Genomic DNA, 12,753 nt, shown 5'->3' on the forward strand with positions numbered 1-12,753 from the left:
TGAGAGAGGATGTAAGGTTGAAATCCTCAGTCCTTGACCATAGCTTGAACATGAGGGTGAGAAAGAGAGAAATCCAAAATAAACCCTAGGGTACAAGCCTGAAGGATAGGGAAGATAGTGTTGCCCTCTACAGTAAAAAAGGAAGTTAGGAGAAGGAAATTTTGAGGAAAGATAAATGAGTTCTATTTGGGGCGTGTTGAGTTTAATATGTGTACTGGACATCCAGTTGGAAATATCTGAAAGGCAGAGAGGCAAAATTAGAGGTCAGCAGTGAGATTGGGGCAGAATAAGTAGATTTGAGAATAATCGGCATAAGAGATAATAATGAAATCCATGAGAACTAATGAAATTTCCAAGAGAAGTAGTATTGAGAAAAGAGGGTCAACATGAAACCCTGAGGCACCTACAGATGGAGGTCATGATCTGAAGAGAATATTCCGCAAAAGAGGCAAAGGAGAGGTCAGATAGGTTAGAAGGAAAATCAGGAAAGATTGTTGTCTTGAAAACTTAGAAAGGAGAGTACCAGGGAGAAGTGATCAACAGAGTCAAGGAAAACAAGGACTGAGGAAAAAACCCTTGGACTTGGCAAGTAAAAATGATGCTGAAGCACAATCTTCTCTGGGGCAAGGCATTGTTAACAGTGACATATATACTAGCAGTAAAAACAGTGGTGCTGGCACCTTAGTGAGCTGCCAGGAACCTGTGCATGATCAATTTATTAGTTAGACTAGTAATAACCAATAAATTACATCAGTGATTTTTCCTTGATGTCAAAGACCTGGAGTGAGGACTGACAGAACCTTTTAAATTTGGTGTGCCTTTCATCTGATTGACCTGTCAGTACATTATTTGGATTTCCCAGGAAAAAAGACATTTCCTATTGGTAGATGGGAAGCATGATAGGATTAGTCTGCAAATGAGAGAAAGTTAGTTGGCCTTCAAGTATGGCCGATCACACCCCTTTCCTCAAAGGGCAAGAAGAGATAAAAAATGATAGTTGTCAAGGATGGAAGAAATCTGTCAGGATTTTTATTTTTAAAGGAGTGACATGCACTTTTTTATAGGCAGTAGGAGGAGATGTAAAGGAATGGGATTACTTGAAACCCCTAAATGGATTAAACTTGATAAAGAGGCTGATAAGGATAGTGTAGTAGGATTGCCTAGCAACAGTGAGGGCCCAATGGAGGTTATATAGCATCAATTTGTAATGGACTAAGTCAGAACGTTTGCCCAGTTTTCTCCACCTTCACTTAGCAGCACATGTGGGAGATAGGAGTTGGGGATGTAAGAAAAATTAGAGGCCAGATATTGAACTCTGAGGGTTAAAAGCAAGAGTGACTAGATGGAATGGGGTATATAGACAACAACTTAAAGGATTTTGATTGATTGGTAAATATGAATCATCTGAACCTCAAGGGAATATAGGTTAACTGAGTGTTACAGGGAGAGAACCTAGAAGTGGCAATGTGGGAAATAAGTATTTCAACTCCACCTTGAGCAGTAAGCTAGTGAGAGCAAGTTTAAGATATAGCCAGTACTGAAAAGGGTAACCAGGCAGATAGTATTGACCAGAAGAAAGTCAGATTTCAGTAACAGTGGGAGGTTTAAGAAAGAGGGGGATTTAAGATGTTACTTATAGAACGCGCATTTCAAGAGAAAACATTGGAAAGGCCGGGTAGAATTAAGATGAAACTTTGAGGCTGGAGGATTGAGGAGGATTTGATAAAATAGAAAACATAAATTGCAGAGGGGGAAAAAACCTCCCTATTTGATTAAAAACTTCTAGGGGTGGCTAGGTGGCACAGTGGATAAAGCACCAGCCCTGGAGTCAGAAGTACCTGGGTTCAAATCCGGTCTCAGGCACTTAATAATTACCTAGCCATGTGGCCTTGGGCAAGCCATTTAACCTCATTGCCTTGCAAAAACCTAAAAAAGAAAAAAAAATTCCAGAAAAACTGAAAAAGTTTGACAGAAATTGGCTTAGCCATATAAAGCAACCATATGGGTCTGGATGTGAATTTCCCTTAGCCACTGTTATAATTACTTGTTTATGACCCTCAAAATTAGCCTCAAATAAATCATGCCAGCTTTGTTCTATGCTCCTATAAATGCCCTGTCCTGTGGGCAGACTTTTCAAATTAGTTGATTGACTTCCAAACTTGTTGATTGAGGTGTGGGTGGATTTGTGTGTAGACTTGTGGTCCATTCCCCATTTGGGAGACCAGTGTCACTCGCCTGGAGCACATATTGAGGAATAAGAAAATGGAAAGTTGGTCAATGATATAAAGACAGAGCTTAAAATAAGAATCTCAGTGAATTAAAAACTACATGAATGAATGTTCTGGATTACAAAAGATGAGAGAAATTCAAGTCAAAAACAATCCCACATTTTTGCAAAGATGATTTTTAAAATGGCAATAGAAAGATATAATAAAGATGAGAAAAGACCTACATGTACAAAAATATTTATTGCTTTTCTTTTTCTGATGGCAAATAATTAGAAAATGACGAGATGCCCATCAAATGCAGAACAGCTGAACAAGTTGTAAATAAATGTAATGAAATACTCTTGTGCTATAAGAAATGATGAGTAGACAAATTTCAGAAAAATCTGGAAAGTGAAGTAAACAGTACCAAGAGAGCCATTGTAATAGCAACACTGAGCAATGATCAATATGATTGACTTAGCTTTTCTCAGCAATACAATGACTCCAATTCAAAATTTCAAAAGACCCATGATGGAAAATGATGTCTCTATCCAGAGAGAGAACTGATGGAGTCTAAATGTAGACTGAAGCATATTAACCTCACTTTATTTTCTCTTAGTGTTTTCTGTTTCTTCTTTCATATGATTTATATGGAAATATATAACCTATATCAAATTGCTTACCATCTTAGGGAGGAGAGAAAGAAAACAGGGAGGGGAAAATTTTATTAAGAAACAAATGTCGGGGTGGCTAGGTGGTACAGTGGATAGAGCACCAGCCCTGCAGTCAGGAATACCTGAGTTCAAATCCGACCTCAGACACTTAATAATTACCTAGCTGTGTGGCTTTGGGCAAGCCACTTAACCCCTCTGCCTTGCAAAAACCTTAAAAAAAAACTAGTGTCAAGGACAGTCTTGTTCACATACTCAGAAGAGAATGACTCCAAAATATCTTCAGTGTGAGAAAATACAACTTAAGCACAAATTCCAAATCAAATTTCTAGAAGAAAGGAAATAAGAATTTAAAAAGAAAAATGTTTTAAGTGAAATGAGGGTGCTTAAAGTAGAAACGGGAAAAGAAATTAGAAGTATGGAAGAAAATAAAGGAATTGACTGCTTTGGCAGTTACAAAGAGGTACAAAACCTTGCCAAAGCAACAAACTCCTTAAAACAGTGTGAAGCAAACAGGTTAATGGCACTATGAGACAAAAACAAATATTACATTTAAAACACTGAAAAATAGAAGAAATTATAAGGTATATCATAGAAAAAGCAGATTGAGAAAAAAGTTGATGATTATATTATTTGAACACCATCTCCTAAAAAAGAACCTAGACAGCTTCAAAAAACATACACAGAACAGTTGCTAGTTTTTTTTAAAACTAGAGAGTAAAGTAGAAACAGAAAGAATCCAAGTCACCTTTTGAAAGAAGCCCCAAGGGGCAGCTAGGTGGGGCGGCTAGGTGGCGCAGTGAATAGAGCACCAGCATTGGAGTCAGCAGTACCTGGGTTCAAATCCGACCTCAGACACTTAATAATTACCTAGCCGTGTGGCCTTGGGCAAGCCACTTAACCACATTGCCTTGAAAAATCTAAAAAAAAAAAAAAAGCCCCAAAATAATGTAAACTCTCAGAAATGTCATAGTCAAATGAAGTTAAAAAACATCAGTTAAAAGTTAAAAAAAAAATAAGGAATCAGAAAGAGTTCAAGGACTGAGAAAACACAGTTAGAATCACATATGATTTATTAGCCATAATAGAAAGGAGCAGAGAGCTTAGAATATAATATTTCTAAAGACAAATGATATAGATCAAAAATAACAACAGCAAAACTGAGTAAAATGGCACAGGGAGAGAAATGGACCTATAATGAAAGCATTCCTAATTAAAACACCAGAAGTATGTAGAAATTTTGAATTTTAAACATAAGAATAAAGAGAAACAAGTATGAGCATTGCTTACATTTAAATATGAGGAAATATATGTGTCTCCTCTGAGCCCTATCATCATTATCAGGAACCAAGAGGAAATTTAATTTGACAAAGCATGGGAGTGGTTCTATTATGTCTTTCTGAGAATGGAAAAAGAAGGGAAGAAGATTATAGTGGGGGCAGGGGGGGAGGAAAAAAGGTCACAGGAAATTCTCTTAGATAATGAGGATACAGACAAACTAGATGGAAGAAATAGGAGAAGCTGCTAACACTTGAATCCCTCATCAGAAGAGGTAAGCATACTCACACACATACATTTCACTCAACTTGAGAAAAGGAGTAAGGGACGGGTAAGAAGGGTGAACAGAGAATTAAAGGAGAAGTAGATTAAAGAAAAAATTGGTGGTCTTCAATAATGAAGGACAAGAACCAACCAGACCTAAGCGAAATAAACAATTAAGGATGTACAAAATAGGATGTATAAAAATAAAAACCTTTTGAGACAGCAAAGAATGGAATCTAAGGATGTACCTATGAAGTGGGTAATGACTGAAGAATTTATGGTATATAAATGTGATAAAATGTTAATTGTGCTATAAGAGATGAAAGGGATGCTTTCAGACAAACCAGGAAGATTTGTATAAACTGATGCAGAGTGAAGTGACTACCTTGGATGAATAATTAATACTACAGCAATATGGTAAAGTCAAACAGCTTTCAAAGACTTAGGAACTCTGATCAGCTTAATAGCCTATCACAATTCTAGAGGATCAGAGATGAAACCTACTAACCACCTCCTAATGGAGACCTCAAGAACTCAGTGCAGAATAAGCAAAAAAAAAAAAAAATTTTTTTAAAACAACCAATGAGCAAATTTATTTAACAAGACAACACAAGTTTATTTTATTGGGGGGGGGAAGGATATTTTGTTCTGCATTGCAGAGGCAGTTAGAATGAGGGAGTGAGAAGGCAGATTTTTGCTTACTAAAAAAAATAAAAATTTTTAAAGAGCAAAAAACTCTTAATAGAGCCCTGCAATTTCATGCATAATCTTCTTTTTCTACTATGTATATGGAAATGCTCGTTTTATTTGGTGCTAAGTTCATAATAAAAATAAAAAATTTTATATGTCTGTCCTAGCTGAAACTTATGCACCTAAGATTACTAATTGTGTAAAATACAAATAACAATGGTCTATCCAATCCTCAACTTTCACAGGAGTAAAATTCCTAGATAACCATTCAAAAGTCAACAATTTGCATGACAATGCATTGAACCTTTGGGAAAGAGGTTTCCAGAGCCACCAAAAAAATCCTTCTCTTTCACTAAAGATTGCTGAAAACACTTTTCTGCAAACAGCTCTTTGTAAAGAACATTAATTATGATAATATGCACTTAGCTCTTTGTAAAGAACATTAATTATGATAATATGCATTTTGCCTAACAGAGTAACCATGAAATAACCCATAAAGTGCATGCACAAAATAAAATTGGGAACATGCAGAACAATTTTTCTCATTAATAATTCCTTAGGATTCTGGACTTTTTTGGTTAACATTTCAATTAAAAATACTGATTTTAGAGAATTACTTTTCATAACATATGAAATCTACAATATTATAAATACTATACAGCAAATAAAATTCTTAAAACTAAAACATTTTTTGACCTGAATCTTACCTTCCACTATACAGCAAATAAAATTCTTAAAACTAAAACATTTTTTGACCTGAATCTTACCTTCCACTGTGTCAGATCACTAGTGACATAAGGGCATTTTAATATTTATTATACTGCTGCAAACCTATATCTACCTTGGCTGACATCTGAAAAACAAGCAGAAGTTTGTTGGGACTTTAATCACTGCTGTAGGAAGACTCTCAGATTGTCAGGGTGTTAACATCACCAACTTCATAGCTGGTGGATAGTGCTGGAGGTCATGAGAAACCCACTAGCCTGAAGTAATCCATAGCTACATCTGCTTTGTGAGCAGTTTGAGATCCTTAAGGGTCTCCCAGCTGACAATGGTTGCAGATATTCTGGCACCAAGTTTATCTAAAACTTTTATTTTCTCACTAAGTTGCATCACTTACTTTGTATACTTGTACTTAGAGCCCAAAGAACTTCCACTAAGCTTTAAGGGCATAATTGCAACAATTTTAAAAGCAAGAATTAAAATATGCATTGAATTTAAGGGAGCTTTTTATAATGGGGTGAACAAGACTTGAAAAGCACCTTGTAGTATACCAACCACTTCACAAAAATTTGTAGTCATCCTGCCTCTCATTTTTTTTTTCCTCTACTATATAACCCCAGTAAGGGAAAGCTTAAAGTTAAATGCATGAATGTTGAAGATTGACTGTATTTGTCATTTGGTAAATAATGTATATTGGTATATGTCTTAGAATGGTTAACTAGTTAATATATAGTTTTAACTTCCCACTGCATATAATTCTATATGAACCTCCTATAACAATGTACTATATATATATATATATATATATATATTTATGTATACACACAGCACTGTGCTATATATTTTGTTAGTCATAGGCTAATTTGTTTACATAGGTTTCAAGGAAATCTCACCTGAAAAACTGCAGAATTGGAACACTGCTTTAACTTCTCAAATAAATATCATTACCCAAAGAAGAGATGCTATGGCTCATCGAATTATGTCAGCAAGGCTTCATAAGATTAAGGAACTGAAAAATGAATTAGCTGATATTCATCGTAAATTAGAAGCAACTCTCTTAGAAAATCAACTTTTGAAACGACTTCAGTTCAGGCACTTGAAAGCAATAGGAAAATATGAAAACTCACAAAATAATTTACCCCAGCTTATGTCAAAACATCAAAGTGAAGTAAAAAACCTAAGGAACCTTCTTAGAAAATCACAGGAGAAAGAAAGAAATGTGTCCAGAAAACTTAGAGACACTGACAGTGAATTGTTGAAGACCAAAGATTCTTTGCTAACATTGCAGAAACTTTCTGAAGACAAAAATCTTGCAGAGAGAGAAGAACTTACACAAAAATTGTCTACCCTTACCACAAAAATGGAGATTAATGACAAAAAGATACAGGTTTGTTTTTAAAATTATGATTTAAAATTTTATAACAATAGTTATGATTTTTAATTTTTATAAAATGTCTTTTACATATTAATATTAGTAATACTTGACATTTTAAAATATATGAGACAATGTGATATAGTGGAAATAGTGTCTGTAGCTTTGCTGCTAAGTAAAGCCCATAAAATCTAAATTTCAAGTCCAAGTAGTTGCAAAAGGTAAAAGAAGAAAAACTATATTAAAGCTAGCACAGGGATACTCATGCTAACATTTAAATCATATTATGGGAAGGGACAGTAATATTTGTGTGAAACAATTGTTCTGAAGCAGTAAAGCACTTATTTTCCATCAAGGTCCTCTGACCAATCTAAAAAAAAAATCAAGTAATGGCTTTAAAAGAAAACAAAACATGTAGCTAAGAGTACCCTGGGTCAGGGGTGGTGGTGGTAGAAATATAATGAAAAGAGAAAGGAGCTTAGTTGGGAGAAGAAAAAAGACAAAGATAAAATATTTAGCATATGCTCCAGGCAGTAAGATACATATCCTTGTCATTGCTACTAATAAAATATTGCTTAAATTCCTTCCCCCTCCATAATGCCAGGTAATAATTCATTAAATTATATAATTTGGTGGCCACTAGGTGGTTCAGTAGATAGATTACTGGACCTGGATTCAGGGAAACCTGAGTTCAAATCTGATCTCAGACACTTACTTGTGATTGATGTTTGTCCCCTCATTCTGGAAGATGACCATATCATCAGATGAGATAATACCATGACAATCACATGAATTGGATTTGAGTTGTGTTAAGTCACCAACCTCACTTTCTCCTCCAGAGCCATCTGAGTCCAGGGGCCAGATATGAATCAGGATGACTGGAGATGATCCTAGATGGGAAGCAGTTAGATTTAAGTGACTTGCTCAAGGTCACATAACTAGTAAATGCCAAGTATCTGAGGCTGGATTCCAACTCCCATCCTCCTGACTCCAAACAAAGCCAGTGCTATATCCACTGCACCACCTGCCCCCTACCACTTACTAGTGATGTTATTATGGACCAGTCACTCAACCCTCTTTGCCTCAGTTTCTTCATTTGTAACATGAACTAGAGAAGGACATGCCAAACTACTCCAGTATCTTTTTCAAGAAAACCTGAAATGGGGTCACAAAATGTCAGACACAATTGAAACGATTGCAAAGAAAAAAAAAGTCATGCCTCTTAAAAATTGGAAATTGTTAAAATTTGTGGTTTTTTTAAATAACTACATCTAACTACAAATTAAATGAACCCAAAATATCTTAACTTCATAAAGTGAGTTAAGGTTTTTCTACTGACCAAAATATAAAAGCCAGAATAATGATTAGATATTCTTGTTTTTGTCTAGAACTTTTTGTTCTGGTTACATTTCTTTTGTCAGAAAAAAAAAAAAATCTTGAAAATACCTATCTTTCAGTTAGATGTTTATCTAAACTTTCTATGCTCAAAAAAAAAGGGGGGGAATCAGAAAGATAATCTTAGCCTGGAGGCATAATGTCTGCCTTTTATTTCTGGTGTGGTGATTAACTTGTCAGAGAACAATTCTAGCCTTAATTGTTCATGTTCAGTCTTTTTTTTTTTTTGAGTTTTATCTGCCTTGTGACTACATTTAGAGTTTCTTGACAAAGATACTGGAATGGTTTGCCATCTCCTTCTCCAGTTCATTTTATGAATAAGGAAACTGAGGCCAACAGGCTTAAAGTGCCTGAGACCAGATTTGAACTCGAACAGATAAGTCTTCCTAAATTCAGGCTTGGAACTCTCTACTTGACCACCTAACTGCCCCCCAGCCACAATACAAGCAGATTGGAACTGAGATAATTTGATAGCCCTGAAGGGACAAAGCCAGACCCCACTGGAAATTAATGACCAGCAGCCACCAGAGTCACACTCCATGATGACTTTATGTCCCCCCCACACCCAATCACATGGAAATTTTGGGGGGGTGAGTAATGAGGCTTAGCAGGGAAGGGAAAACATATCCAGCAGAGATAACACTACAAAATGCTCCACCTAAAATAGGACCAGTAAAAATAGAAGAGTAGCAGATCATATACCTTACACACTATTATTTAGGAGATGTGTCCTGAACCAAATATAAACCTATTTCTCATTAATGCATAGTATTTTTACAAAAACTGCTCTGTTTTAGAATATAACTTCAGAACAAGTATAAAAACTGAAAATACTATACCCATTCTTTACCAATCACATTGTAATACAAATTATAGTAAAGGAAAACTAGAAAAGGGTTAATAAACAACTAAAAATTAAATAACTTTTTATATTAAATTGTATTTTATTAATTAGCAAAACATCTTCTCTCCCTCCTTAGCCACTCTCCTCATTGAGAAGGAACAAAACAAGTTACAAGTTACAAGTATGTTACAAGTATGGTCAACAAAATAGCTGTCCACATATACTTCTACATACACACTTCTATATATACATAGACATATAGAAATATGTGTCTCATTCCATACTCTTGAATTTTTCAACTCCCTATCAGGGAGTTAGCATGTTTCTTCTTTATTCATCTGAAATCATGGTTAATCATCATACAGATGAGAATTCCTAAAGTCTTTCAAACTTATTTGTCTTTATAGTTCACTATATTATTATAGTATATAAATTTGTTCTCTGTTCATTTCATTCTATATCAGCTCATACAAGTCTTCCCATGCTATTACTCTAAAATCATCCCCTTCTCAACACAATGATATTCCATCACACTTATATACCACAATTTCTTCAATCATTCACCAATTCATGAGCATCCCTTCAGATTCCTATTCTTTGCCACTTGGAGAAAGATGTATGGAGATTAAATAACTTGATCTTAAATAATTGTTGGGTCATAGAACAAATAAAGAATGATAGAAAATTTGATTAGAGATGACAGTAGGGAGATAACAGTCCAAAATTTAGAGGATGCCTCCTCTAAACGATCTTCTAAATCATTTTTATTGTTAAAAAAAAAACAGAAAGAACAGATCAATGAATTGAAAATACAACTAAAATATTTTAAAAACCAATAAAATTTTTTAATCCACTTAAACACCAAAAAAATGCTGGAAATTAATAAAAATAGGGGCGGCTAGGTGGTGCAGTGGATAAAGCACCAGTCCTGGAGTCAGGAGTACCTGGGTTCAAATCTGCTCTCAGACACTTAATAATTACCTAGCTGTGTAGCCTTGGGCAAGCCACTTAACCCCATTTGCCTTGCAAAAACCTAAAAAAAAAAAATTAATAAAAATAAAAACCGAAAAACCTCACTGAATAAATAAAATTAACGTTTTAAGAAATCTATTAGCTAATTAAAAAGAAAGGAATACCAAATTACTAATATCAAAAAAGGGAGAATAATTAGCAATGAAGTTGAAATAAAAGATATTAGAAACCATTTTGTCCAAATTGCCTAAATTGGCATACATGACAATAAAACTGACAACTTATAAAGTAAATAAGTATTTATATAAATATATATGTACATATATATAATATTAATAAATATATGAACTATTCAAATTAGCAAAGCATTCAACAATTAGAAAATGTAAATAGTCTGATTCAGGAGAAGAAGTTGAACAATCCATAAATTAATTCCAGCCTGCCTCCTTCCCCCCACCCAAATGTAAATAAAATATTTTCTTGCTTATCTCTAGAATAATTTCAGTGTTATATAAATTGTTTGGGAAATAGCAAAAGAAGGGATCATAACAAATGCCCTTTATGCACACATGGTCTTGATAAGTAGTCTAGGGAGAATCAAATCAGAAAAAATGTTATAAATCATTGTATCTAATAATGAACATGGATACAAAAATTTTAAATAAAATAATAAGGGAACAAAATAACATTACAAATATTATACACTTATGACAGTTTGGATTTATACCAGGAATGCAGAGCTGATTTAAAATTAGGGAAATGATAAACTTAATCATATTAATTTTTAAAAATTATAAAAATCATGATTTATATCAAGAAAAGTAGAAAAAGACCTATGGATAGAGAAAGAATTCATGACCAAGAGATAGAAAGGATCACAAAAGATAGAGTGGATAGTATTAATTATACATGTACATGTGAACTACAGAAAAGTTTAGAGAGGAAGTAATGGGGAAAAGAGGAAAATTGGCAAATTTCTGTGATAAAACTCTTCTTTGCCAAGATATATTAAGGAAGTGATTTAAAATAATAAGAATGAGAGCTATTCCCCCCAATTGAAATATGGAAAAAAATGCTCCAAATCACTAATATTCAAAGAAATAGAAATTAAAACAGTTCCCATCTCACATACCATCAAAGTGGCAAAAGAACCCCCCCCCAAAAAAAGAAAATAATAAATGTTAGTAAGGCTGTAGCAAATTAGGAACATTGTTGGACGTATAAATGAGTTTAACCATTCTAGAAAGCATAGAATTATATGCAAAAAGTTAATTATGTGTTCTTTGACAGAGCTATACCTCTGTAAGACCTATACATAAAAAGATCTCAGAGGAAGAGGAAAAATTTATATATATATATATATATATATATAAATTTTATAGTAGTTCTTTTGATAGTGGTAAAAGGAAAAAACAAAACAAGAAACTAAGAGACTGGCCATCAACTGAAACATGGATAAATAAGTTGTGGTATATGAATGCAATGGAATAGTATTATGTTATTAAAAATGAGGATATAGATGACTTCAAAAAAGACATGTAAGATTTCTATAAGCTGATGTATATAAGATGTAAAAACAGAACCAGAAAAAGAATTTGTAAAATCTATATTATAAAAATTAAAAATTTTGAGGACTTTTATAAATTAAAGAATAAAACCAGCAGAACCAAAACACCTTAACAGCAACACTGTGAAAACAACTTTAAAAGATGTAAGAACTATGATCAGACCATTCATGACTTCAGAGGATCAATTTTGAATTATAGTTTCCATTACAAATTGATGATAGATTTGGGGTATAGAATGAGACATGTATTTTTGTATATAACAATTTAGGAAATTTGTTTTCTTGATAATGAATATTTATCACAAGAAATTTGGGGGGGTCCACCCCAGTAGGGTAAGAGAAGTGAGGAAAAGAGAAAATAGATTTCTATTAATTAAACAGAGAGATAAGAGTACTACCAATATGGGTTGTTACATACACTTCCAGATGAGGTCACTATTATTACTTTTGCTTAATTATTTTACTTTGGTACAAAAAAATGGAAGCAATTCATAAATGCTTGTAATATAAAAGCAAAATTTATCAATAAAACATTTTTTAAATGTAAAGGACTGACTTTTCCACCCATTGATAATGGATTCCCCAAGGACTCAGATATTCCCTTAATCTCCTATGCTGGGGAATCACTTTTCACCCTCCTTTGTTCTTGTCCCAAGAGACTTCTGGAGGGACAAAAGTGGTAGCAGATGAATAATAGTTCCCCTTCCTTCCAGCCTGTTGCAGGAAGAGTCAAAGAGTATAATAGCAGCACGGAATTCATTGTGCCACTG

The 12,753-nt window shown here is 33.9% G+C and overlaps 1 protein-coding gene across 6 annotated transcripts in view; it reads left to right on the forward strand.

Annotated features, from left to right (window-relative positions):
* The window catches only part of LCA5L (lebercilin LCA5 like), an 81,157-nt gene that overhangs the window by 21,622 nt on the left and 46,782 nt on the right, over positions 1-12,753 (forward strand). For all 6 annotated transcript variants that reach the window (XM_074213856.1, XM_074213852.1, XM_074213854.1 and 3 more), the window contains one exon: positions 6,709-7,220. In XM_074213856.1, coding sequence (XP_074069957.1) covers positions 6,709-7,220 — 512 coding nt within the window. The remainder of the gene's footprint in view (positions 1-6,708; positions 7,221-12,753) is intronic.

The sequence above is a fragment of the Macrotis lagotis genome, chromosome 1 (genome assembly GCF_037893015.1).
Source record: "Macrotis lagotis isolate mMagLag1 chromosome 1, bilby.v1.9.chrom.fasta, whole genome shotgun sequence".
NCBI lineage: Eukaryota > Metazoa > Chordata > Mammalia > Peramelemorphia > Peramelidae > Macrotis > Macrotis lagotis.